The sequence below is a fragment of the Pezoporus flaviventris genome, unplaced genomic scaffold (genome assembly GCF_033815535.1).
Source record: "Pezoporus flaviventris isolate CSIRO_AGI_PZ_B2104156 unplaced genomic scaffold, CSIRO_AGI_Pfla_v1 ptg000078l, whole genome shotgun sequence".
Lineage (NCBI taxonomy): Eukaryota > Metazoa > Chordata > Aves > Psittaciformes > Psittacidae > Pezoporus > Pezoporus flaviventris.
In genome coordinates this window covers 14,549,783-14,574,700 of record NW_026892626.1, presented here as the reverse complement: position 1 = coordinate 14,574,700, position 24,918 = coordinate 14,549,783, and the positions used below count along the sequence as shown (strand labels likewise).

Sequence of the window (24,918 nt, the reverse complement as noted above, 5' to 3'; positions counted from 1 at the left end):
CTTCCATCAGTTGTTCTAGGCAGGATCCAAAAGTGCTGAGCTAGGCTTTCATTCATTTTGCCAGATCCTGCTGTGGTGGGAGCTGGACAGACAGGAAATGCAGGCCTCTTAGCTGATTCACAGAACAAATTTGGCCTGTGCTGCTTCTTTTGCTTAGTAAAGATGTCTTTCTGGCTCTGTGTAATTCGTGGTGCTCCTGGGTGTTGTGAAGAGGGAGGTACCAGTGTCTTGAACGTGTGTGAAGTGGCATAGCCTCCTCTGGGAGTGGCTTGCCTGTTGCTCTGGTGGTGTTGCACCACTGTTGGGAGCAGCCAACAAGGGCACAGAATATTTTGAGGCTACTTCTTTTCACGTTATCTTATCAGGTCTACTGGACTGTTTTTTCCTTTTTGTCTTTTAGATTTGGCAAAGCCTCCAGTAAATGAACCGAGGGAACCGGAGCAGTTCCTAATGCAGGCGCCCCAGGGAAATCCACTGCTGCTTTCCCACACCCTACAAGAGCTGTTGAGCAAGGATAGTGTTCAGGTGGAGCTTATACCTGAGAAGAAGGGCCTTTTTCTGAAACATGTGGAATACGAGGTTTCCAGCAAGGTAATGTGAACAAGCATTGGTCTTAGTGAGTGTGTTCTCTTAATGTCTCTGCAGTTGCTGTTGGCAAAGTCTTGATAGATGTGTTGGGTGATGATGCTTTTGAGTAGGCCAGTTGTATAAGCTTGCTTTTAATGCAGTAGTATTATGCTTTCTTGACCTGGGCTTCTGCAGTATGAAACCTCTTCTATCTGAGGTCTGGTGGATGCTCTGTTTGCTCACTCGAAACCTTGAGTTTGAAACCTCTGTGCAAAAGCAGATGTAGAACACTGAAAACTGGATGTTTTTGTAATGGATTGGTGTAGGCAACTAGGAAGGTCAAACTATTTTCAGCTAGTGAAGAAATCATTTTGGCAGTGCTAAACTGAAATTCTTTATAGGCAGAAAAGGTACTGCAAATCCTGCAGAGGCCAGGCTGCTTCCAGTTTACTTGCCCCGACGCTGACCTGTGGGTTTCTCTCCTGGTGTAAGAGAAGATTGAAAATGATATATTTTTCCTATTTATAGAGCAGGCAGTGGAATAGCTCTTGTGTGTTTCTTCCAAGAAGGAAATCTGTCCTTTTCAAAGCAGACCATGGGCAATTCACATCTCCCAGGCCACCAAAATGTCAGTTGTTGAGTGGTGCTCAAACTGCTTTAGTTACTTGTACATATTTCAGTGGCACATTTGGGTCACTTGTCTGTAGTGATGTCGGGGCTGTTGGTGTTTTAGAGTGACATCTCTAAGTATGTCAGAGACTTGTGTGAGGGGAAAGGGGCAGATTCATTCACAGTGGCTGCTTCCGTGGCTTTCTGGGGCTCAGTGTCTGTTTTTGCCTTGATTTCAGGGCACAGGACTCAGTGATTCTGGTGGTCTCTCTACTATTAAAGTTTAGGAACCCATTATCAATTCTTTTCAGTTGCTGTCAGCTTTCCTGCAGTTGTCTCTGTAGAATGATACCTTCTCAGAAAGCAGCATAGCTTGGCCCTGAGCTTCAGCTGAGATCTGTAATGCAAATCAACATCAGATTCAAAAGCGGAGAGAGGCCCTGGAGCTGTGTCTGTTGGGCTCCAGTTATATGCCTCATTGCCTTATTTTTTGGTAATGCACAGTGCCACAGTGAGTGGTGGATGATGTGCAATGCAAATGGAGTGAGAATAAGTATGGTGTTGTGTAGTGTTTTTTATTAGCTGCTATAATAGTTGAATCTGTAGTAATAATGTGTGGGAGTTGTGGGGTTTTCATTGTTTTTACAAGGATTCCTGCCTCGTAAATGTCTTGTTCTAGCTGCTGCTTCACTGCTTTTGGAATGAAAACCCAGTTTCTTTGGCATCTTCTACCTATCGATGTAAGAAATGCAGAGTGAAGGACTAAGCTTTTAAAGGAACTTTCATTCTTGTTTATAGATCTGACATCAGTGAGAGGCCTCCTGTGAGGTTCATTTAAAACATCAGTCATTTGGGCTGATACTTAATGTGATCTAGGACTGTTCTGCCACCTTTGGATTTGAAACTGATTTAGAGACGGTTCCTAAGAGTTGGAACTCGAGGACTTGCAGTACTTCAAGAACTCTCTAGAGCACTTTAAAAATGTCAGCATTGTTTCTAAATGTTCTGTGTAATTTGGAAGACCAGGCAGTTTGAGGGAGCAATGGCATGGAATCACAGCAGATTTAGGGATATTTGTGATTTCTGGGTGAACTTCTTCCTCTCCGTTTCATGGTCTCTTTCATCTTGTGCGTGAATGAAATCTGAGTTGTGTTTTTTAACTGAAAATCTTACTCTCAAAAGGACTTCATGTGGGGGATCAGGCTGGACACCAGGTGCCCACCAAAGCTGCTGTACCTCTTCCCTCCTCAGCTGGACAGGGGAATGAAAACAGAATGAAAGGCTCATGGGTTGAGAGGAGGACAGGGAGAGATCACCCACCAGTTACTGTTACAGGCAAAACAGACTCGACTTAAGGAGATTAGTGTCATTTATTAGCAATCAAATGAGAGTAGGATAATGGGAAATAAAACTAAATCTGAAAACACCTTCCCTTCCACCCTTTCCTTCTTCCCAGGCTTACCTTCACTCCAGATTTTTTCTGTCTACTCCCCCCGTGTTCATGACATTGTCTCTGCTGCTCCTTCCTCCTCAGGGGAGGGCTCCTCACACTCTTGCCCTGCTCCAGCGTGATCTCCCTCCATGGGAGACAGTTCTCCATAAACTCCTCCAATCTGAGTCCTTCCCATGGGCTGCAGTTCTCACTGCTCCAGAGTGGGCCCCCTGTGGGGTCACAGCTCTTGCAGCAAACCTGGTCCAGCGTGGGCTTCTCTCTCCATGAAGCCGTGGGTCCTGCCAGGAGCCTGCTGTAGTGTGGGCTTCCCATGGAGTCATAGCCTCCTTTGGGTATCCCCCTGATCCACTGTGGGGTCCTCCATGGGCTGCAGGGGGATACCTGCTCCACTGTGGAGCTCCATGGGCTGCAGGGACACAGCCTGCCTCTCCATGGTCTGCACCACAGGCTGCAGGGAATGAATCTCTGCTCCAGTTCCTGGAGCACCTCCTCCCCTCCTTCCTTACTGACCTTGGTGTCTGCAGAGCTGTTCCTCTGACATATTTTCACTCATCTTTCAATTGTTCAGCATCTTTTTTTCCCCCCTTAAATGTGTTATCCCAGAAGCACTTCTGCTGTTGGTGATGGTCTCAGCCTTGGTAGGTCTGTTTTGGAACTGGCTGCATTGGTGCTGTTGGACACAGGGGAAGCTTCTGGGGGCTTCTCACAGAAGCCACCCCTGTGACCCCTACTACCAAAATCTTGCCATGCAAACCCTATACACTGCAGTTAGAAGAATGCCATCTCTGTTCATAACTGAAAGGTGGCTGCTTTTGGAGTCTTCTCCCTCTTTCCCACCACAATGCCTCTAAAGAGAAGAAATGTGTCGTTGCTGGAGTGTCTGGGTGTGATTTCCTTCTTCCTTTTGTTTTCAGTGCAGCTGATAGCAAAAACACCCGCATGGAAATGATTGTCCTGTCTGTTTATTGATTTATTCTCCCTGTTTTCTTACTTGCAGAGATTCAAATGCTCAGTCTACAGGCGATACAATGACTTTGTGGTGTTCCATGAGATGCTGCTGCAGAAGTTCCCGTATCGGATGGTGCCAGCACTTCCACCAAAGAGGATGCTGGGAGGTAAATCTAGGTCTCTCTTTTGACTGGAGGGGTCATGGTGCCAGTGTGAGCAAGGTGATACTGTAGAAAATACAGGTTTAAAAGTCTTTGCTTCTGCTTGGCTCAGAAAACAACTCAGAGGTTGTAATACACAACTTTGAGGTGTGAATTATTGCTCTCCTAGAAATCCCCTAATTCTTTCTTGTGAAGGTGGTAAGACTCTGGCACAGGGTGCCCAGAGAAGCTGTGGCTGCCCCATCCCTGGCAGTGCTCAAGGCCAGGTTGGATGGGGCTTGGAGCAACCTGCTCTAGTGAAAGGTGTTTCTACCTGGTTGGAACTGGATGAGTTTTAAGGTCCCTTCCAACCCAAACCAGTCTGGGATTCTAAGAGCTGCTTAGGATAACCAGAGGCTAAAAGCTGAGACTGGAATCAGCTTGTCAGTTAACTCAAGTATATTTTAGCTGTTAGAATAGAAACCACCAAAGCATTCAAAGACTGAAAGCGTATCAAAGCTCCTTCAGGCCCTTTTTTCACTAATCTGGAATATTGGCACTGGTTTTAAACTTTATGATTTCAGATGTCGCATAACTGTATAAAATCTATCTTTTTTTATACTTTGTCTGTGAAAGAACAAGCTTTTCACTGCCTTGTTTTCTGCCCATGCTGCTAAGCTTATTGTGTTTCACTCTATCACTTATTTCAGTCAAGGAGTCAGTGTATTGCTATAGGAAAGAGGAATTGATAAACAGTGAGCAGAGCAGGTGGATAGTGAACTGGAACAAAGCAAAATAATAGTGCTGGAAAGCTTCAGTGGTCATAGATTCTCATGATGGGATGTAAATTGCGAAGCCCTTTCTTTTGGGGTTGCAAAAACCCCTCTGTTGAATTTGACCTGATTCAGTGTTCTCAGGCAGAATTTCCACTTCATGCGGCACCTGTAAGTGAAGTGACCTTCTCTGATTAATCTCAGTATGCTTGAAAGAAACCTCCAATATATATCATTTGTCAGTCACTGTTATTTCCTTGTGTTCCTGGGGTGTTGATATCTCTGTGCACTCACCAGTGAATTGCCTCTCACAGATACATGTTCCAGAAAAAACTGATAGGATTAGTTCCCAATCTATGCTAGGAATAGAGTCCAAAACTGTGATGATTGCCTTTAGCCCAGTGCCTCTGCGCATATAGAAAAGCTGTGTAAGTGGTCTTAGCAGAAACTACAAACAGGAAAAAGGAAATGGAATGGGTCATGCCTGTTTCTGAGTAGGTTAATGGCCTGACAAATGGAATTGCAGGACACAGGATTTGATGGATTAGCATTGATGTGTGACTCCTGCAACCTCCTTCGTCCCAGGGTGTGTGGGCAAAGCTGTGTTCTTTTTATAGTTAGTCTGCTACTCTACTAAGTTATGCTCTTATTTTCATGAAGGTCTATTTTCATCCATGTGTCAGATGAATAAAGATTGTTCCTCTGCTCATTTTGGAGGACTGCAGCAAACTGAGGCAGGTCATGTAGGAAGTGTGTCGATGACTTCAGAAATCTCCACGTAGGCTGAAACATGAACAAAGCAAAATCAAGATCTGCATCTCTAATGACAGAAAAACATTTGATGGGTGACACTGTACTAAGGATCATTCTAGAGAGTCCATGCAGCCAGCAAACCCTCAACTTAAAACCGAGGCAAGAGAGTAATACCCTTTAGTGTTACGAGTGTTGTTATGGATAAAAGCATTCCTTTAATTTCATTCTGTGCTGCTTTACCTTCCTTCAATTTTATTTTAGTTTAAATTTTCAGCTCCTGAGAAACTCCAGGAGCTCTGATTTACTGCCTCACTGCAGTATTGCCAGAGTGAAATTCTTCCTGTTTCAGGAAGGCAAGTGGAACTTCTTTAGCTTGACAAGTAAGGACTTTGGGTGGATGTACTGCAGATTGCTGTGCAGGTCTTCCAGAGTAGTCTTTCACATCTTTAAGATCTTTACTGATATTGAACAGTCATCTCTGAATGAAAAGATGGGTACTGATCTTGAACAAGCAACTTCAACCAACCAACCAGCCCTTTCCTTTCTCCCCCAAACCTTTCTTCTCCCTCTAGCCCCCAAAATGCTTAATAGTGTGGAGGTAGGACAGGTGAGGGAACAGCACACTGAAGATGGTTCTTCAGAACAGTGAGCAAACACCCCACAGTTATTTATGGGATGATCACTTTGCAAATGGCAGTGATCTTGGCAGTACTTTGTGCTGTGTTTCCCTGGAGCCCCAGACACACTGAGATCCCCTCTGGGGACCGCCTGTAGAACTGATTCAGAGGAAGAAGAATCTTTGTATGCCCAGGCTTCAGGCCTTCAGGATTGTTTATCCTGCTTACCTGACCCACCCAGGGGAAATAAGCACATGTAGATACATGCTGGGTTTCAGTGAGATGTAAAGAACCACTTGAAGGACTATTTGTTGTGATGGTGAATCCAAAAGATCTGTTGTATGGAGCTGACAGGTAAGTAGCTAAGTAGGTCCAGAGCCTTGGGTGACATGGTCTAACGTGAGGTGTCCCTGCCCATGGCAGGGGATTGGAACCAGATGATCTTAAGGTCCTTTCCAGCCCTAAATATTCTATAATTCTAAGTGACCATTCTTTGGGTCTCTTGCAGTGCTATTTAGCAAGGGTTATAAGTACAAGGAAATTACTGGCCTGAGTGTTTTCCTTTTTTCCTGAGCAGCTGTACCCTGTGGTGCATTAATTGAAATGTAATGTTCTTCCTGTAGCTGATCGTGAGTTCATAGAGTCGAGGAGGAGAGCGCTGAAGCGGTTCATAAACCTGGTGGCTCGACATCCCCCTTTCTCAGAAGATGTGCTCTTGAAGCTCTTTCTGTCCTTCAGTGGCTCAGTGAGTACTTGTTAGCAGTGGTCTTGAGTTTGCATATCTTCCTGTAACTGCTTCACTGGGCAGAGCTCGGAATTGCTTTTGACCGACCCATTGTTGCTCCCTGTGATGAGAATAATTTTCTCTCAATAGATATTTCTGCAGTTGCAAGTAGGAGGTAATTTCCCTCCTTCCCTTCCCAGGCATACAGCTTTCTGAAAATAACTGTTCTTAGGGGAACACATACTATGTGTGTCCTTAAACCTAACCTGGGTAAAGCTGTATCTGCTAAGTTGTGCTTTTTACTATTGCAGTATATCTGAGACTTGTGTGAACTTCCTGTGCATTACTTAGTTCTTTCATACTCATTTATTTTCTGTATCTTCTGCAGGATGTACAGAATAAGCTAAGAGAGTTGGTCCAGGGAGTAGGAGATGAATTTATGACCTGCAGATTAGCTACCCAGGCCAAGGTATGTATAGGAATTTCTTGCAATGTATTATTTTGGCTTAAATGACTCTCTTCTCCAGGTGGATCAGATACGGTATTTATTGAGTGATGGAGACCTAAGGTAGGAGAGAGTTGTTTCCAAATTCTGAAGGACTTCTAGGCTTGTAATTTATCAAAAAGATCAAATAAATACTTGACTCTTAAGGACCTGATATTTGTAGCAAAGTGCTGGTTCATGAATATGATAAAGATTAAACAATGAGTCCTGTTCAGAACATGTTTCTCTGTAATTGTACTTGCATAACAAACTAATACACATACTGCACAATTTAAAAGCTAATGTGTAGTTTGACATCCTCTCCATGTATTCTTGCCCTCATTCTGTCTGTTACCTTCTCCCTTTCCATAATTTGGAGTGCTACAGAGAAGTTAGAGCTAAGTTTTCCTTGTATCTGTTTAGTGCAGTGATTAGTGCTATAGCAAGTTTTAACTATACATTCCCTGTGTCGATTGAGCAATTTTAAAGCAAGTTGTTGTTCAGGTTCCTGCAATGCTAGCAGAAGGTTTTGCAACTGGAGCTTAATTCAGTGATACACAGGTCAAAAAGAGCTGAACTTTCAGCGTGCTGGACTTTGCCAGACTGGCATTACCAGCAGTGTCAGCACAGAACCTGTGAGCTTGAAATCTCACAAAACCCATTTTGTCTGTGTAGCAGAACTACAGGTTTTGGCCAACTCCATCTACACCCAGTGTTTGAACCTCTTTGTGCCTCTGAAAATGTGGGGGTTTTGGGTGACATCTGACTTGGACACCTAAATTGTGAAGCTAATCTCTTCGGGGCTATTACAGCACGGTACAAGAGCGTGAGCACAAGAGGGAAACCTGTCTCTGTTGTGTGGTATGCCCAGAATTAATGTATGTGAATGTGCCTCCAATTTGTCCTGCAGTAATCTCTCTTGCACTTTTCCAGGACTTCCTTCCCGCTGACATCCAGGCCCAGTTTGCTGCCAGCAGGGAGCTCATCAGAAATATTTATAATAGCTTCTATAAGCTGCGGGACCGGGCGGAGAGGATAGCTTCTCGAGCCATTGATAATGCCTCAGATCTTCTCATCTTTGGAAAGGAGCTAAGGTAGGCTGGGAGGAAGAGGATTTCCTTATGTGAACTTTTCTACTGTTGTTTCAGAGCTCAACTTTTCTAAGGCTTACCTGCAACTGGTCTGGTAAGAATGGGTATTTCAGTGCTGTCGGTATTATTAAATTTTTTCCTACTATAAAAGAGGAAAATAGATGCTTTTCACTAAGAATCAGCTAGGTGAGAAAAGACCTTTAAGATCATCAAGTCCAACCATTACCCCAGGACTGCCAAAACCCCCATTAAAGCATATCACCGAGGGCCTTTTCTACATGGTGGTGGTGGTTCCATCACTGCCCTGGGCAGCCTGTTCCAATGCCTGAGAACCCTCTCTGTGAAGAAATTGTTCCTAATATCCAATCTAAACCTCTCCTGGCACACCTTGAGGCCGTTTGTCCTAAGGTTGCTTTCCACAGAGCAAGAGGAAAGAAAATACAAATGCTTTGACATATAGGTACTGGTTTTATTGCCTCTTCCCCCAGTATATACACAGCTTTGCATTTGTGATTGTGCAGTAGTAGCTCAGCACTGCAAACTGTCTATAAACAGATTAGAACCTCTGAACTCTCTGCAAATATGTGTATCTGCTTAGTGGAATTTGTCTCCTAGAGTTGAACACTGCTTATCTCCTCTTAGTGCTTTGGGCTCAGACACTACGCCGCTTCCTTCCTGGGCTGCTTTGAATAATAGCACATGGGGGACTCTGAAACAAGCCTTGAAGGGTCTGTCTGTTGAGTTTGCACTTCTGGCAGATAAGGCTGTGCAGCAGGTGAGTTCTTTACTTTTATCCTTCCTTTTCTATGAAGGAGGTGTGTTGGTGCCTGTAGTTTCAACTTGAATCATGAGTTCTGTGGACATAGGCACTTACAGAGTTAAGAGGGAGAGTGTAGTCCAAACTCCATCCTCAGCCACCAGGCAGCTTGTTCAAGCTTGAATGAAAAAGCTGGACTGTGTTTAAATGGGAAAAAATACAATGGGCAAGAGAAGGGATGGAAAAGCGGCTTTCTTCTGTAATTTCAAATGGTTACTGGACAATTGAAGTTGTACTATTACACTGAGCTGTCCAAAAGTCCTGCGTTCTGTCATATTAATCTGATACAGAGAATCCAGGAGAACTTAGCTCTGAATCCCATTTTGACATTCAAGTACTTAAACATCACATGAGAGTCATTCAGACAAAAGCATCATATTGCTGTAAGTGTGCAGTGTGGTAATGACTGTCAGAATAACATGAGAACATGACAGTCTGGGAACGATAAGTGATAGTTTTATCTTCCCTTCTCTTCGTTTCATTGTGTTAAGATACTCGGCATGCTTTTATAGAGCAGTTAGCCCAGGTGTTTTTCTCCAGAGAGCTCTATTGATACAGGAAGAAAAGACAGTGTTTGGTAAAGTAAAAAAACAAGTAGTGAAATTTGGCTTGGTGTCTCATCTCTGCCTTCTGATACATGGACTAGCATGGGGAGCATGCGGGTATTTATAGCTTTAATGGATCAGTTATCTTGTGGGAAGGGAAGATGAAAGATGGGAGGAATCTGCAAGAGCAAGAAATTCCAGGCAGAGAGCTGAAAGGAGTGACACAGGACTGTGAAACTAGCTCCTCCTGTTACAATGATCAGTCAATTGGAAAAGCTGTGCCTGCTCCAGTCAGATCTTTGTTCTGCATAGCAGAGACGAAACACTGAAGTGCCATCTGAAAGGGTTTTGATGTGGTCGTGTAAGCATTGATGTGCCCTCGAGAATGCAGTGGAGGGCCTGCGTGCTGTAAGGATGTGAAGAGCTGTGATGTTGCTCCTTGCCAGGCTCACGTAAAATATGCTTTTTCCTTGTTTTCTAGGGTAAACAGGAAGAGAATGATGTGGTGGAGAAGCTGAACCTTTTCCTGGACTTACTCCAGTCCTACAAAGTGAGCTCTGCTGTTCTTGTGCCAGTGAGAAAGTTGTTTAGAGCAAGCCTGTGCTCTTTAGAGGGTGTAACGCCAACTGGATGGAAAACTGTTTGGGAGGCCAGTTCAGAGGCAAACTGGGCATCTGGCAGAGGGAGTGGCTGTTGGCCGTAGCTGGCTCTGTAGCCTTATGGATCAGCTCATCTAGTGATGAGAACTTGCCAAACAGCAAACCCTGCAAGGAATTGAAAACTACAACTGCTTGAAACTATGCAGATCAGTGACCTCTCCAGATTTGGCTGCTTTTGGGTCAGAGCAGTGAATTGAACTACTACTGGTTTGGTCATGGAGACATAGGTTCAGTTACAAATAAGTTTTTGTTAATACTCATCTTTCAGTCAGACACTTTTTTCTTAGAAGCATCTCCTGACATGGGATGTGGCAGCCTCTCCTGACATTCCCAGGCCTGAACTGGAATAGAGGGACACTGGCAAGCTCTCACCAGTTAGTTGCCAGCACTTAATATTGAGAAGGGCATGAAAGATAAGAGGACTGATAAGATCCAAAGTACTCCAGATTGCCTCTTAAGCTCACTGCTCTGGCTCCGGGCAGTTTTGGTTTTTGGATTCTTAGCTGCCAACATCTTTTTGACCCTCTTGAAAAACAAAGAAACACAAATCTGCATAGGAATCACATAAAGCATCAGTGTGTGTTTGTGTTCCGCTCGGCTTGCCTGCTTGCTGTCTCTTAGCTTCCGCTAAGTACCTGTTTTTTCTTTTTCTCATACAGGACCTGTGTGAAAGACATGAGAAGGGGGTATTGCACAAGCACCAGCGAGCACTGCATAAGTACAGCATGATGAAGAAGCAGATGATGAGTGCCACTGTGCAGAACAAAGAACCCGAATCGGTAGAGCAGTTGGAGTCTCGGATTGTGGAGGTAGGGCAGAAACCTGGGAGAGCAAAGGGTTGTACTGGGCTTCTATAATGGCGCTGCTCTGTGCCCAGTCACATTTGCAGAAAGCCATTAGACTTGAAAGGGTAACCTGTACTTTGGGTAATTTGAGCTACCTGCTGTGCTACATGGAAACACCTTTGTTTTCCTCAACGCTTATGACTGGCTTTTGGTAACATGTTATTTGCAGGAGCTCTGGAAAGTCTGCATGATGGAAAATACTGTTTGTATCCTGGAATCACAGAATGGTTTGGGGTGGAAAGGACCTTAAGATCAACTGCTTCCAACCCCCTGCCATGGGCAGGGGCACCTCGCACTAAACCATGCCACCCAGGGCTCTGTCCAACCTGGCCTTGAACACTGCCAGGGATGGAGCATTTACCACTTCTTTGAACAGCTTGTGCCAGTGCCTCACCACCCTCACAGTAAAGAACTTCTTCCTTATATCCAACCTGAACTTCCCCTGTTTAAGTTTAAACTCATCACCCCTTGTCCTATCATTACAATCCCTTCCTGTATCCCCGTAGGCCCCGTTCAGATATTGGAAGGCTGCTATGAGGTCTTATCAAATGGGTCCAGGAACTCCTTTTTTAGGTTTTTGGTATGTGTTTGAATTGCCAGTATGATGAGGAATGCTGTGCTCTCCTGCTACATGTGAACTTCCTTGGCACCCTCTTGCTAGCAATTTGTTTCACTGAGTTCCTTTTCTTTCAGCAAGAAAATGCTATCCTAACCATGGAGCTGCGGAATTACTTCTCTCTGTATTGCCTGCATCAGGAGACACAGCTCATCCACATCTATCTGCCTCTGACATCTCACATTCTGGGGGCTTTTGTCAACTCCCAGATCCAGGGTCACAAAGAGGTGAGCTCTTCTGGACTGTGTTTGTCTTCCCAAAATACGAATGAGGATTGGAATGCGTTTGTTTTCACCTGTGGGCCTTCCTCCTCTCATCATCTGCCCAGCTGGGCTCTTTCGTAACTCCTTAAGAAGTCACCTAAGGTCTTTCCAGTTTAGGATGAGGGTCCAGGCTGGCCTCTAACCCCTCTAAAGACTTCATCTTCTTGCAGCAAGCCTCTGTGGGTTTCTTCCCTTCTTTCACTTGCACATGGCCTTACTCTACAGGTAGTTGAGGAAGACCTGACCAAGTGGCTATTCTGTAATGAATGATGTGTCTTTGCTAGATGAATCTTCTTTCTGTTGTGTTACAAAAGAAATTACATGACAAGGAGCAACTTCCTTGGTTTTGCTCTGAATCCAAGAGCTCCTTTTTGTTAACCCCTAAATGTGACCTTCAGCATTCCCCGCATAGAGACTTCCTTGCATTCATTATATTAAAGTCTCTTCCCCTTCAGCTTCCCCCCTTCCTTCAGTGAAGGAATTTGACCAAGGTATGGAAACTCCATTCCATGCATACTCGGAGAGCTGCATTATCACACTAGTCAAAAAGGGGCAATCTAGGTCCATTGAACTTCCACAAAGTACTTCAGCAAGTTTGACTTGTGCTTTGGAGTACTCTGAAAGTGCAGCTGAAATAGAACACAGTGAGATGATGGTCATGGGTGTTTTCTCTCCTTGTGCTTTGGAGTACTCTGAAAGTGCAGCTGAAATAGAACACAGTGAGATGATGGTCATGGGTGTTTTCTCTCCTTGTGCTTTGGAGTACTCTGAAAGTGCAGCTGAAATAGAACACAGTGAGATGATGGTCATGGGTGTTTTCTCTCCTTGTGCTTTGGAGTACTCTGAAAGCGCAGCTGAAATAGAACACAGTGAGATGATGGTCATGGGTGTTTTCTCTCCTTGTGCTTTGGAGTACTCTGAAAGTGCAGCTGAAATAGAACACAGTGAGATGATGGTCATGGGTGTTTTCTCTCCTTGTGCTTTGGAGTACTCTGAAAGTGCAGCTGAAATAGAACACAGTGAGATGATGGTCATGGGTGTTTTCTCTCCTTTTCCACTCCCAGATGAGTAAAGTTTGGAACGAACTGAAGCCGAAGTTGAGCTGCCTCTTCGTGGGATCCAGCAATATGCCAACTCCACCACTGTCACCTCCAGAGGGAAACTTCTTCTCCAATTAATGTGCTGAGCATCCCACCTGGAGCAAGAAGTGGGATCAGCGAAGGGGTGGGACTTCTACCTCCAGATGTTAGAATGAATCCTCCAAACAGCTATTTTTATTCTGTAATACTGCTGCTTTGAGCTGCTCTCTGATTAAGACAGACTGGATGTGGGGCAGAACATACAGATAGAGAGACAATCTCTTCATTTTGAAATGCTCTGGGGCAGAGCTGATGTTCGTTATCTTGCAGATGCTCTTCATGGGGTCAGGATGTGACCCGGTGCAGTGAGTGCTGCAGTGTCGTTGCTGATGCCTCTGCATCTTGTACTAACAGTCCTCCAGTAATGAGTATCTGCACAGGTGCTGACACATCTCTGAAGTGCTGAGATGAACAAGATATCTGAAGCACTTGCTTGTAGTAGAGATGGATTGCCTTTTAAGCTGGGGAGGGCCTGTGTTAGGGACATATGTGCATAAGGAAAGCTGAAAGCCATCCCCCATCCCATTGGAATTGATTTCTCACTGCTAGACCTTAGCACAAGATACATGAACAAAGTGGTTGGGGTGAGGGTCTGTGCTGCTGGGTGAGCAGGATTGTCCCTGTGAGGCTGGGCAGGCTGTTGTGTTCACCACTGCAGGGCAGCCTGGAGACTTGCTCATCTCTTTCAGTTTGGGGCCAAAGACAACTGGGTTCAAGAACTCAGAGGAGTTTGCCTGGTGTAAACGAGAAAGTAATAGAATAGAACACTCATTCATTGTAAACCACTCCTACTACCTGAGCAGCAGTGACCAAAGTAACTTGGTTATTGTCTTCTGGAGGTTCTGACATCCATCTCTTCAGTAGCTGTTTAGGACTACTGGAGAGCTGCTGAACTGAAGGCTGGTGTTATCTTTGGTCTGATATCAGATGCAGTATCCTGTTGCACCAGCATGTTGGGACGCGATGCTGATAAAGTTCATTAGCAAAAAAGATCAGTATTTATCAGGATGTTACTGTCACTCATTTCTGGCTGTGGGTAGCACTGGAGTGTGTTTGTGAAGGAGAGAAGACAATTAAGTGACAGTTCTCTCTCAGAATAGGACAGTCCTTAGTAATAGAATGATTTGTGATAGAGGGACCAAACATTCTCCATGTTTTGCTTTGTTTCTTGGGTGATTTTCCCTCATGAGGCCAAGGGTAGGGGCAAGAGACCTTGCGTGCCATAGAATCATCTGTTTCCTCAAGGGAAATGGTGCATATCCTCCAGAGAAACTGATAACTGAGGAAACTGCAAACGTGCGCAGCAAAACTTGATGTGAACAGGACTCCCCTGAATCTGGCTCCTGTGGGGTCAAAATAGCTGCCAAAGGGGAATTTGAGACTTGGCTTCTTAGTGTTTTCTTTGAGTGGGTAAAAAGGAAGCACATTACCAAGGGTGGGTGCTCGCTCTCAAACTGGAACCGTTGCAGTATTTCCCACTGGGGAGTGTCTCCGTTAGCAGGAAGTAGATTTAAGTCCTCCAATCACAAAAGCTTTTTTCTTTATTAATTTAGGAAACTCAATGCAACATGAAGTTCTTCCTAGCCCAGGTGGAAATTACGGGTTAGTTTCTTCAGCTAGAAGTGAGATAGTTACTTGCCCAGTTCCATGGGACAGGCATAACTATTACACACACCCCTCAAAATGTAAAGTGCACTTAAGTGGGTGATTTTCTTAAGTGCTGGGCCTTAAGGAGTGTGTAGGGTGTCCTGTTTAACAACTCAGAGTTAAGAGCTTTGTAGAGCAATTCAAATGTTAACTCTCCCCTGAGTATCTCCTCCCATGTATTAGCCATGTCCAGCCAGACAGGGTTGATACTTGCTCCTGAAGATTTCCACAGTGGTGCAGCAGAGATTCTGCTCAGCAAGCCAGAACAAACTGGTTGGGAAGGGAAACATCTGTGCAGCATGGTAATAAAGAAGACAGTATCTCAAGAATGGCACAGAAGGTTTTTCTGCTTGACCTTATCAGGAAGGTAGTTTGAGGTTGGAGTGTGGAGAGCATGTTGCTGTAATTTTATATGCTCTTTGCTCCCAGCATCTTTAGAAGGTGCTGACTGGTTACAGCCTGTCATTTGCTTAGTCGTTGAACCTTGTTCAGCCTCGTTTGCCTGATGTGCTGAACAGGCAGACTGAGAAAATACCATGTTTTGGGGCAAGATCTGGTATCTGTATGGTGCATCTTCTATGTAACATGTCTGGCTGGGGTGGATGACGGCTGTGTCCTGCAGGAGCACTTGCTAAGTATTAGCGTGAATGGAACTTGGCATTTCTCACTTTTATCTGAAGTTACAAGTTTGGACTTTATTTACAAACAAAACAAAAAAAACCCCAAACATCAAACCCACATTTGGGCTTTAGATTAACTCCTCTCTTCCTGTTCTCCTTCAAAGCAGGAATTCTGCAGTCCAAAAGCAGCGACTGTAATGGTGATAAATACAGACCACATGACCTGTAAAGAAACTGGAATTACATTGCTTGGAGAAAATCCCCTTTATGGCCCTCGCCTCTCTGAGGGGGAGCAGTTTTGGGGGTGGATTTCCTTGGTTGGGTTTTACTCTGTTCACTTATTTTGAGAACAGAGGCCTGGTATTCTCAAAGCTGATACAACTAATGGCACTTTCAGAGTTTCTCTCATACTGGACTGTCAAGCTTCTGTCTCATTCCTAAATACCTGCCTACACTATTTCATACAACCCTTAGTTTGCTAATCTTATTTTTGGGAGACTGGTCAGTGTGCAAATAGCACTGTTATGTTTACCTCAATATGTGAGGGGTTTCCTTACTGTATTTGTTCTGTTTAGTTTATGGATCTGCCAGGCTTGGGGAGCAGCACAAAGCTTCCTTCCTCTTGAGGGATACAGCAGGGAGTCAACCCAGTTGACTTCAATTGTTTTATCTCCCCTCATCAGTGTAGGAGAATCGGTTCTAGTTACCTCCATGCTATTGCCTTCTGCAGCAAACAGCCCAGCTATACACAAGGGTAGGAACAAGATTTAATGGAGTTGGTTCCGTTGCTGGTAGCTGGGTAGATTGCGCTAAACACTAATCAAACTAGGAGACTAACTGATGCCTGTCCAAGAACTGATGCTCCTGTAAGATGTAGTGCCAAAGAGTTAATGTGCCTTCTTGAGTGGAAGCTTTCTGTGTGTTGCTGGAGGTCACAGGGCTTTTCATGTGTTCAACAGTGATGGTAGAAAAGGCCTCCAATGTTCCTGTCAGTGTCTGTCCAACCTGTTGCGGAGGTATCAGGGTAGTAAACAGCTGAGAACCTGAAACCGTGCCTGAAAACTGTTTTATCAAAAGGGCTATATATGTGTTTGTCACTCTTGAGGTCTCCTCTGCTCCGAGCTGTGAAGTGGCAATATAGAGGCTTTTTGACCAGTGTCGTGTTGAAAGGCTTTCAAAACTGTATTTACAATAGAACCTTCATCTTTGATCCTGCTTTCCCCCTCCTGCCATCTTTGCAAGTTGTTCCTCAATGTTCAGCAGTGCCTTGCTGCATTCCAGTGCTTTTACTCTTCTACTTTGATCGTGCAAGGGTATAATTCCTGGAATTTCTACCAGGCTAATTTCCAATCTTAAGTTTGTGCTCTTTCCTAAAAGACAAAGATCACCAGCTGGGGACACAACTTGTTTAAAACATGTCAGTCTCTACAGCTGGGTAGGAGTAATACCATCACTGCTTTTTGACAGGAGCTAAAGAGGAGATAGCAAATAGAAGTGCAAGCATGAGCCACACTTGTTCTTTTCCTTCCTAAAGTGTTCCTGGAGTTACTTGCTGTTCCTGGAGGTAATAGAAAATAACTTGCTCTCTCTCAGCTTGCCATTTAGTTTCCACCAGGAAATAACCCAAACTAACATCACAGGTATCAGCTGCCAGTCACCCCCTTTCCTATGACACAGTCAGGTCTTGCACCCCGCTACAAGCTACCTATCTCCTTGTGCCTATTTTCTCTGCTTACCTCGAGCCCTTCTCTCCACCAGAACAGCCAGAACCTCTTAATGCTATGTCAGGAACAGAGGGGAGTATCAAGAACTCTGTAAATAACCGTGCAGCACAAAAGCAAAAGCAAGATCCTAAGGTGTTAACTCTTATCTTCTGTCTGAGCTGTAACTTCCTGAGCACATGAAGAAGGGCATTTTTGACTGCTATAAATCATTCAGAACTGCTGGAGGGAGACAAGAACAAACAATCTTGTTCAGAGGGTGTGAATTTTGCCTGCCTGGAATATCCTGTATCTTTGCTTTGCTCAAATAGCCTTATGTATGAAGCACTTTATCCAAATGCAGGAATTAAAGAACTATTACTACAGCTGTTAGACTGGAAATGTTTACAGAGCCTATATTACATTCCAAGAGTCTATCTGTGTTATATGTGTTTGTAAAAGTTTAAACCAAAAACCAAACAAAACTTGTGTAAGAAGTTACATATGTGATGTGTTATTTCTAGCATGGTTTCATTCAGCCTTTGCTGCCCAGTGTGCTGAGTTGGGCTGAGCAGGTCACTTGCAGCCAACGCACGGCGAAGCTTGCAGCCATAGGTGATGGCACTTTGCAATGTGGTTTTGCTCAAAGTTGATTTTGTTCAACATATTTTACAAAGGGCTTTCACAGTGCTGGTCAAGCTTTGCCTTACCCCAGGAGTTAATGCTGAATAAGGAACTGGATAGAAGCTGGCAGAGAGAAGATAATCAATTCTGCTGCATCACTGTCCACTTAATGCTTCTGTGAAAGGAAGCCAACTCCTGAAAGGCCCTTAACCCGCAGAGAAGGCAGCCAACATTTAACAACAGAGCAACGCGTGCTTTTACTAAAAAATAGCTTTAATCTTTTAAAAAAAAACATTTCCAGCCATGAGGGGAAAGCCTAAAACATCATTCAGCTATGCAGGAAAGAGTTAACACTATGTTTTTAATAGCTGTGATCACATAACCCTGGCTGAAGTGTATGTAACACCGCCAGGGACTTCACAGCATGGACAACCTCGTTACTTTTATTTCTGCTCTAGGAAGTCCCCTTATTTTCCTGGTTACTTCCCAGTGACCTGACATATCAGCTTCTTTGCTGGAGAGCTGAGAAAGAAGACCCTTGGAAGTAGTACTCGTGGTGTTCTAGCCCAGTGTGGGCAGCAGCACGTGGGTTGACTGCTTCTGTTTTCTTAAACTTCCTCCACTTCTTTCAGGTTGTGCTCCAGGATTGTGTCTTGTCCCTGGAACTTAAAATAGCCCCGAAACAACTTCTTCTGAAGCACAAGGGGAAACCAGTAGATATCGTCTGCCCACATGCGACTGAACGGCACCTCATCCAGCTGAAACCACTGGGGACGCATTTCTGGTGGCAGAAAAAACAAAACAACTTGGTGTGAGACTTTCTCCTGGGGGTGTTTTCCTCATAGACTCTTAGAATAGTTAGGGTTGGAAAAGACCTTAAGATCATCTAGTTCCAACCCCCCCTTTGAGTATGTGTCAGTAAGTTCCACTCTACAGCTCAGCTCCATCCCTTCGCAAAGGGATTTTGGCATGAATAGTTCTGCATTTCCAAAGAGCAGTACTGTCTCAGAAGAGAATGCGCATCCTTCCTTCCCCTCACTTACCATCGCTTTCTGTTGGCTCTCCATGAAAATCATCTGCCCGGAAAACGTGAACCTCCATGAGTTCAGAGTTGCCCACAAATTCAAATGTGATCTGACCCATCTTCTGCAAGGTGTTCACAGTCAGTCCGCTCTCCTCCAGGAGCTCCCTGCACAAGAAATAGACTTCTTCACATGAAAGCAAGCAGTGGGAGAACCAAAAAGCAGTTGTTAGCTTTACTTGCACGTTTAAAACTCTTCTAGTAAACTAAAGATGAACGCCGCACCTGCAAAACGGAGCAGGGCACAGCCCCTACTGACTGACACCACGGAACAGCCAAGTCAGACTAGCTCCTGTGTTACTCTAAGCTCCTAAAGGCTGGTAGGAAAACAGTCTATGTTGGAAATGGAAGATTCAGGAAAAATTGTTTAGCGTGATTTACATCCCTTACAACATGAAGATCTTAGATGAGTTAGAAGTGGGCTAACGCTTGTATGACTGTAGCTGGATGTGGTTTAAGAACTCCAAGATATGCTTTGTTGGCTTTGCCAACTTCAAGCTGAAGCTTTTAGAAGTGTGGAGAAGCAGGTAAGGAATACTGAAGCAGCTGTACTGCAACAAACTCAGCTACTTCTGAGGTTAACTGAACCTAATTTAAAGAACACTACACGCTACTAACATCATTTGCACGCAGAGTTAGGAATACCATTTCCCATTCAAATGCCACATAAAAACACAAAGCAGTTGTGTAAACTTTCTATTTCTGCTGCTTGGAAGTACATTTAGCATAAGGAGAAGCTACAAGGGAAGACTTAAAGAGCAGTTTGAAGGACTTGCCAGACAGCTCTTTCCCATTCGTCAGCATGCACAGCTACTCGAAGCACATTCAGTTACTTGCTCTCTTTGTGCTGTGTGCTTAGGGCTTATTTTATTTTAGCCTACCCCTAACAGAGTCAGCATAACTTGAAGTTAGAAATGTTTTTTCTAATGGACAAAAGTAAGGAATGCTTGGAAACAATGCATCTTCAGTTAAGGTTAATAATTGATGTAGTTGAATATTTGGCAGCCACTTAATTTCAAAATGTAATGGAAATGCTCTTTAAGGCTCCAGCTTTCTTTGGCATCGATTTCATGGGTCCCATCCTTCAAAATCATGTTCCAACTAAATAGCTTAGCTAATTTTAGTTTCCTTGAGCAACTGTGTTTAAAACAGAGGCAGTTTTCCAGCAGCAAATCTAAAAGCCTCATTTGACAGGCTGCGATAATTGAATAACAAAGTACAACACTGCTATGGTTCTCCAAGCAATTTATCTGTTGGCCGTTTGGCTCCGTATATAGGAAGTAGAAACATTACAGGGAGCAAACTGAAAATAATGAACTAAGTATTCCCCTTACAAGATGTGCCAGGGAGGAGCCATGAGTGCCCAGGTGCTCACAGGAATGTGATGTACCCAATGGAAGATAGGAATCTTAACAGACAGAGGAAACTTGCTCATGTTTCAGCTTAATGTTTAACTATCAGTGCTGTGAGGACACTTCACACCTTACACCAGTGCAAAGCCAACTGAGACAGTGCAACACAGAACCATGGCCTAATACCCCAGCCCTGAATACAGAGCAGCCAAGGTAAGTTTGCTTTGGACTGTGTGATGCTTCTTGGAGGAGATTTGCACCTAAAGTAGCTATAGTGGTGTTCCTGCCAGGAAGGCAGGCTGTGTCTACCTGGCTCTGGGGACTGCTTCCTGCTCAGCTGGTATCAGTGGTGTCGTTGCAGTGAGTCCTACCAGCTGCATGGAAAGGGATGAGGACTGGACTGTTCTGCACTCCACAGCAGCAGGCACTGGCTGTTCCTGCGGCACACACTGCACTGGGATGGGTGACACCTTCCTCACTTTGACAACTCATATAGACTAAAGCTCCAGTTTCTCACTCTAGGCAAACACACACCTAGGAAACCAAATGCTAAATTCAATCATTTCACACCACAGTGGCAGTGCAAGCCTAGCAAATGGAGGCCTGAATTAAGTAACAAAACAAGTCTCCCTCCTCTTAGAGATGACAAATTACATGAAAAGCCACAATGTAAGCATGAGGTACATTAACACCTGCAGAGAGGACTCCTGTATCCCTGGAAGAGCTCACCACAGAACCCAGGCGGTTGTACTGGCACAGATGGTTCAGGGAAAAAGCTGTTGGGTAGCTGTTGAGCTACACCAACACTCATCTTCCTGCAGCTGCAAGGGCAAATTGGGGCATTTATCAGAAACAGAGGAAGTGGCAAAGTGTGGCTTTGTATCAGCAATGTTTGTATAAAGAATGAGGTACCTAAATTTTAGAGGAGTTTAGCAATTCAGCTGCCATCTGCTATTTCATTTTACTGACTAAACAGAAGAACTCTGAGGAATGAGTACTAAAAGCTTCAGAAATGCTATTGTACCTCTGTGCTGATGGAGTTCAATTCCCCAACTCAGCATTAAGGCTTCAAATGCCGCCATGAAGTCAAATCATAAATTTCACCAGCGCCTTTCATAAGGGACCCCTAAAAATCTCTGTTTTGCTACTACGTTTTCATTACTGGAAGGCAGCATCTGTTCAACATTAAACACTAAGCAGTTTGCTGGCATAAGCTGTAATTCTGCTATGCAGCCATGATTAAACTTTGCACCTTTCTGAACAGTGCAAGAACTTCTGCCCACTGCTAGCAGACAAAGGCTCAGTTTAGATCAGTCTTTGGGAGGGAGGATGCTCACTTCCAGTTACTCATAGACTGGACAACAGTTAAAGATTTGCAGATGACAGCAATGGGGAGCCATCCCCTTTCCCTGTTCATGTGGCCGATCCCTCATCGCCTGCGGAGCAGGCCATTTTCTGTTCAGAGATGGCTCAGGACAGCACCGGTGGGTAACACACTGGTTCCAAGGGCGTTACTGATCGGCTGAGCTGCAGTAACCCCACCACAAACGATCCAACACCTCCTGTGCCCTGACCCCACCTCTCCCCACAGCACCAGCTCACCTCCGAGCAGCCTCTTCGATGCTCTCCCCTGGCTGCACCTTCCCACCGAAGCCATTCCACAGCCCGGCACCGAACCCTCGTTTCTTCAGGCCCAGGAGGACGCGCTGCGGCTGCACCACCAGGACCAGGGTGAAGAGCTTGGTGGTGTACATGGCTCCTGGGCAGGAGATGAGGACACGCTGCGCCAAGGGCTCCCGGCACCCCTCGGAGGGGAGGGCAAGCTGCTCCTCCATCACACGGGGTGCAGGCAGCTCCTCTACCCCACACACCCATCAAGCCATCCCCAAATGCCTGGTCCCTGCCATCCCCAGCCCAAACCCTCGGTCCCCAGTGCCTGCTTCTCTAGCATTCCTCACCAACCCTCCTGTTCTCCCAGCACCCTCTCCCTGAATCCGCCATAGAATCAACCAGATGGCAAAAGACCTTTACGATGGTAAAGCCCAACTGAACTGCCAAGTCCACTAAGGGCAAACTGACGTCCCCTCAAGACCTCCACTCACAGCCACCCCTCATTTCCCCCCACAACAGCGGCCCACACTATATAGCTGCTGCCCCTTCCCCTCATGGCCACCCCTGGGCACCCCTCATGATCTTCCCTTATGGCTGCCCCTACTTTCTCGTCGTCACCCCCCCCTCCCGGCCGCTCCAACACCAGCCCCCATTCCCCCGGCCCTGTCCCCCTCCCTCCCACCGCTGAGCCACCACCTCAGAGCAGGCCCGGCCCGGTGCGGCCCTTCCCGCGCCGCCGCCGCCGCTCCAGCCCCGCCTGCGGCAGCCGTGAGGGGAGGGAAGGCGGGGCGGGCTGAGGCGGCCGCCATGGCGGGGAGGCGGGTCGGTGCTGCCGCCGCCGCTGCCGCCGGGGGTAGGTGCGTGGCGGGGCCGCTGAGGCAGCCGTCGGGTGGTGGGGTGTGCCGGGAAGGGTTGGTGTTACCCGCGGCGCCGTAAGCTTCCCTCAGAAACGGGTACCGTGCGTTTTGGGTTTGTCACTGCTGGGAACGCCGGAGAGGGGGTTAGTGACCTGGGAAGCTGTGGTGGCAGAGGTTGGTGGTGTGCTCTGCCCAGAGACATGGCGGAGCTGAGGCAACCCTCCTTCCTCCGAGGGGCTGAGGTACCCCCAGCCGCCCCTCTGAGGCAGCCTGTGGTGTGCTGGGGTCGGGCTGCCATGGCGTGGCCCTGCGGGCCTTGGAACACAAACGGCAGAGCAGAAGGGAAGAGCTGTCTATGAGGGGGCCCCTCTGTCTCACCTCAGGGTAACCTGTGAGGTTAACTCCAAACACAGCCCTTTGGTTGGGGCTGGACCGGGTAACGAAAGGCATCATGAATCTCAATTTTGACGGCTTTTTTGTGAGCCTGGGAGGAGATGGAGGTGCAGCTAGAATTAATTAGCTATATAGAGACCTTTGAGACACATAGTGATGCGGCTTGGAGCAACCTGGTCCAGTGGAAGGTGCCCCTGCCCATAGCAGGGGGTTGGAACTGCATGAGCTTTAAGGTCCTTTCCAACCCTATCCCTTCTGTGATTATGTACTGATTGAATAACTTGCCTTCCTTACCGGGCAGCTGTTGGCATTTGGTGAGCAAATGTCTCCACACCACAGTGAGGTTTCTGAAGAAAACTGGCACTGAGCACTGGTGGCTGGAGCGGCACGTGAAGGATCCCTTTGTCAAGGCAGCGAAGCAGCAGCATTACCGCTGCCGAAGTGCCTTCAAGTTACTGGAAATGGATGACAAGCTTCATGTTCTTTGTCCCGGGCTTTCCGTTCTTGACTGTGGAGCGGCGCCCGGTGCTTGGAGTCAGGTTGCTGTAGAGAGAGTCAATGCCTTAGGTACCGGTAAGTGCGTGTTGTTGGCAGGCAAGATGGGGATGCTGCTCATCTTGAGGTGTGTGGGAAATCTCGGTTGTGGTGGTGGTGGTGTAGCGAATGGATTATGGATACTGGTAAATGCCAGGACTCACTGACAGAGGTGTGAAGATATGTGGCAGTGAGGAACGGGAACTCTTTCTTATGGTCTGGAGACATCATATTTGTGAAATTAAAACTTAACGTGGTGCTACTGTTCTGTTTAAATGATATGGGGAAGATCCCTTCATCCCGTTCTGCCATGGATGTGGCCTCAGGAGGTACCTTGGCTTTCCTGATATTTTATTTCCTTTCTTGAAAATTGATAGTACCCACTATATCCAGTTTGTGTGTTTTAAGCTATTAATATTTCCAAGATAAGGTGTTAACCATCTCTACTAGCATCCAGCATTTCTGGACTGTCAGCCTTGAAAGAGCAGAAGAAAACCAAGAAAAATACCCCTTGCTTATCCAAAGTATTTGAGTTTTCACATCCTGAATGGATTAGTTTACAGCAAACCATCCATCCAGACACATGTAGCAAATTGTCTAAGGATAAGAAGACCAGATCTGGCAGGTGATGCGTTTTTTGTTTAATGACTAGCACAGAGCTCGTACTGTGGAGGTTGTTTGCAACCATTATGAGTGTTCAGTGTGTCATTCGTTCTTATCTAGATCCTGCTGTCCCCACTGGCTTCGTCCTTGGTGTTGACCTCCTTCGGATTGCTCCTCTGGAAGGAGCAGTCTTCCTGTCAGAGGCTGACATTGCAGACCCAAACACGCTGAGGAGGATTCAGAGTCTGCTTCCTGCAGAGAAGGTGGATGTTATCTTGAGCGACATAGCACCTAATGCAACAGGCATCAAAGAACTGGATCACCAGAAGCTGATCAATCTATGTTTAGGGCTTCTGAAGGTATCCCAAAGTATTTTAAAGCCAAAAGGAACGCTGCTCTGTAAATTCTGGGATGGGCATGAGTCCCGTCTTCTGCAGAACAGATTGAAGGAGCAGTTCCAAGATGTGAGAACTATAAAGCCTCACGCCAGCAGGAAGGACTCTGCTGAATCTTACTATTTGGCAAGACTGTATAAAGGGAAATGAAGGCTAAGAACTGCAGATTATCAAACAGGTGATCAGACACTCACTGGAAACCCAAATCTGCTGTGTGTTTAATGCAAAATCCCACCATTCAGACCCTGGGGAAATCTGCCATGACTGTTACAAAGTACATCACATACAAAAATAACAAGGGTGGTCCCCTGCTGCCTATATCTGCTAATTATCCCAGCAGAAGCATCCAATCTAACTTCTCACCTGTGGAGAAAACAGTTGGGAATGGAGAGGAGCAATCTGAAAGGTGACCTGTGGGGCTTGGAGTAATGGAAATGGAAATAAAACAGTGATTTTAC

At 45.7% G+C, this 24,918-nt stretch overlaps 3 protein-coding genes across 11 annotated transcripts in view; 2 read left to right on the top strand and 1 right to left on the bottom strand.

Annotated features, from left to right (window-relative positions):
- Positions 1-17,511, top strand: part of SNX8 (sorting nexin 8) — a 24,757-nt gene extending 7,246 nt beyond the window's left edge. For all 5 annotated transcript variants that reach the window (XM_061473556.1, XM_061473558.1, XM_061473557.1 and 2 more), the window contains 10 exons: positions 401-591; positions 3,627-3,744; positions 6,484-6,605; positions 6,973-7,053; positions 8,002-8,162; positions 8,802-8,934; positions 10,003-10,071; positions 10,840-10,989; positions 11,719-11,868; positions 12,969-17,511. In XM_061473556.1, the coding sequence (XP_061329540.1) occupies positions 401-591; positions 3,627-3,744; positions 6,484-6,605; positions 6,973-7,053; positions 8,002-8,162; positions 8,802-8,934; positions 10,003-10,071; positions 10,840-10,989; positions 11,719-11,868; positions 12,969-13,082 (1,289 nt within the window). In that variant the 3' untranslated portion in view covers positions 13,083-17,511. The remainder of the gene's footprint in view (positions 1-400; positions 592-3,626; positions 3,745-6,483; positions 6,606-6,972; positions 7,054-8,001; positions 8,163-8,801; positions 8,935-10,002; positions 10,072-10,839; positions 10,990-11,718; positions 11,869-12,968) is intronic.
- On the bottom strand, positions 16,471-21,900 carry NUDT1 (nudix hydrolase 1). 4 transcript variants are annotated; one of them, XM_061473565.1, is made up of 4 exons: positions 21,670-21,900; positions 20,797-20,888; positions 18,678-18,842; positions 16,471-16,680 (listed from the first exon to the last, which is right to left on the bottom strand). In XM_061473565.1, the coding sequence occupies exons 1-4, from the start codon at positions 21,819-21,821 to the stop codon at positions 16,511-16,513; spliced, it is 579 nt and encodes a 192-aa protein (XP_061329549.1). In that variant the 5' UTR covers positions 21,822-21,900; the 3' UTR covers positions 16,471-16,510. The 4 variants fall into 4 exon arrangements, with proteins under 4 accessions (XP_061329549.1, XP_061329548.1, XP_061329550.1 ...); XM_061473564.1 differs by lacking the exon at positions 16,471-16,680 and adding an exon at positions 17,887-18,415; XM_061473566.1 differs by lacking the exons at positions 16,471-16,680; positions 20,797-20,888 and adding an exon at positions 17,887-18,415 and having other exon boundaries at positions 18,678-18,823.
- MRM2 (mitochondrial rRNA methyltransferase 2) lies at positions 20,916-24,918 on the top strand. Of its 2 annotated transcripts, none has more exons than XM_061473563.1 (3): positions 20,916-21,555; positions 23,230-23,501; positions 24,186-24,918. In XM_061473563.1, exons 1-3 carry the CDS (start codon positions 21,533-21,535, stop codon positions 24,608-24,610), a joined length of 720 nt encoding a protein of 239 aa, XP_061329547.1. In that variant the 5' UTR covers positions 20,916-21,532; the 3' UTR covers positions 24,611-24,918. The 2 variants fall into 2 exon arrangements, with proteins under 2 accessions (XP_061329547.1, XP_061329546.1); XM_061473562.1 differs by lacking the exon at positions 20,916-21,555 and adding an exon at positions 22,467-22,535.

Excerpts from the sequence above, each read along its gene's own strand:
- NUDT1 (XM_061473564.1), bottom strand. The coding sequence starts at position 21,821 with ATGTACACCACCAAGCTCTTCACCCTGGTCCTGGTGGTGCAGCCGCAG. Across the intron at positions 20,889-21,669 it reads ATCGAAGAGGCTGCTCGGAG|CTGCAGGAAGATGAGTGTTG; the intron begins GTGAGCTGGTGC and ends TTGCCCTTGCAG. Across the intron at positions 18,843-20,796 it reads ACAACCGCCTGGGTTCTGTG|AAGTCTATTTCTTGTGCAGG; the intron begins GTGAGCTCTTCC and ends TTTCATGTGAAG.
- MRM2 (XM_061473562.1), top strand. The coding sequence starts at position 22,486 with ATGGCGGGGAGGCGGGTCGGTGCTGCCGCCGCCGCTGCCGCCGGGGGT. Across the intron at positions 22,536-23,229 it reads GCCGCTGCCGCCGGGGGTAG|CTGTTGGCATTTGGTGAGCA; the intron begins GTGCGTGGCGGG and ends CTTACCGGGCAG. Across the intron at positions 23,502-24,185 it reads AGTCAATGCCTTAGGTACCG|ATCCTGCTGTCCCCACTGGC; the intron begins GTAAGTGCGTGT and ends GTTCTTATCTAG.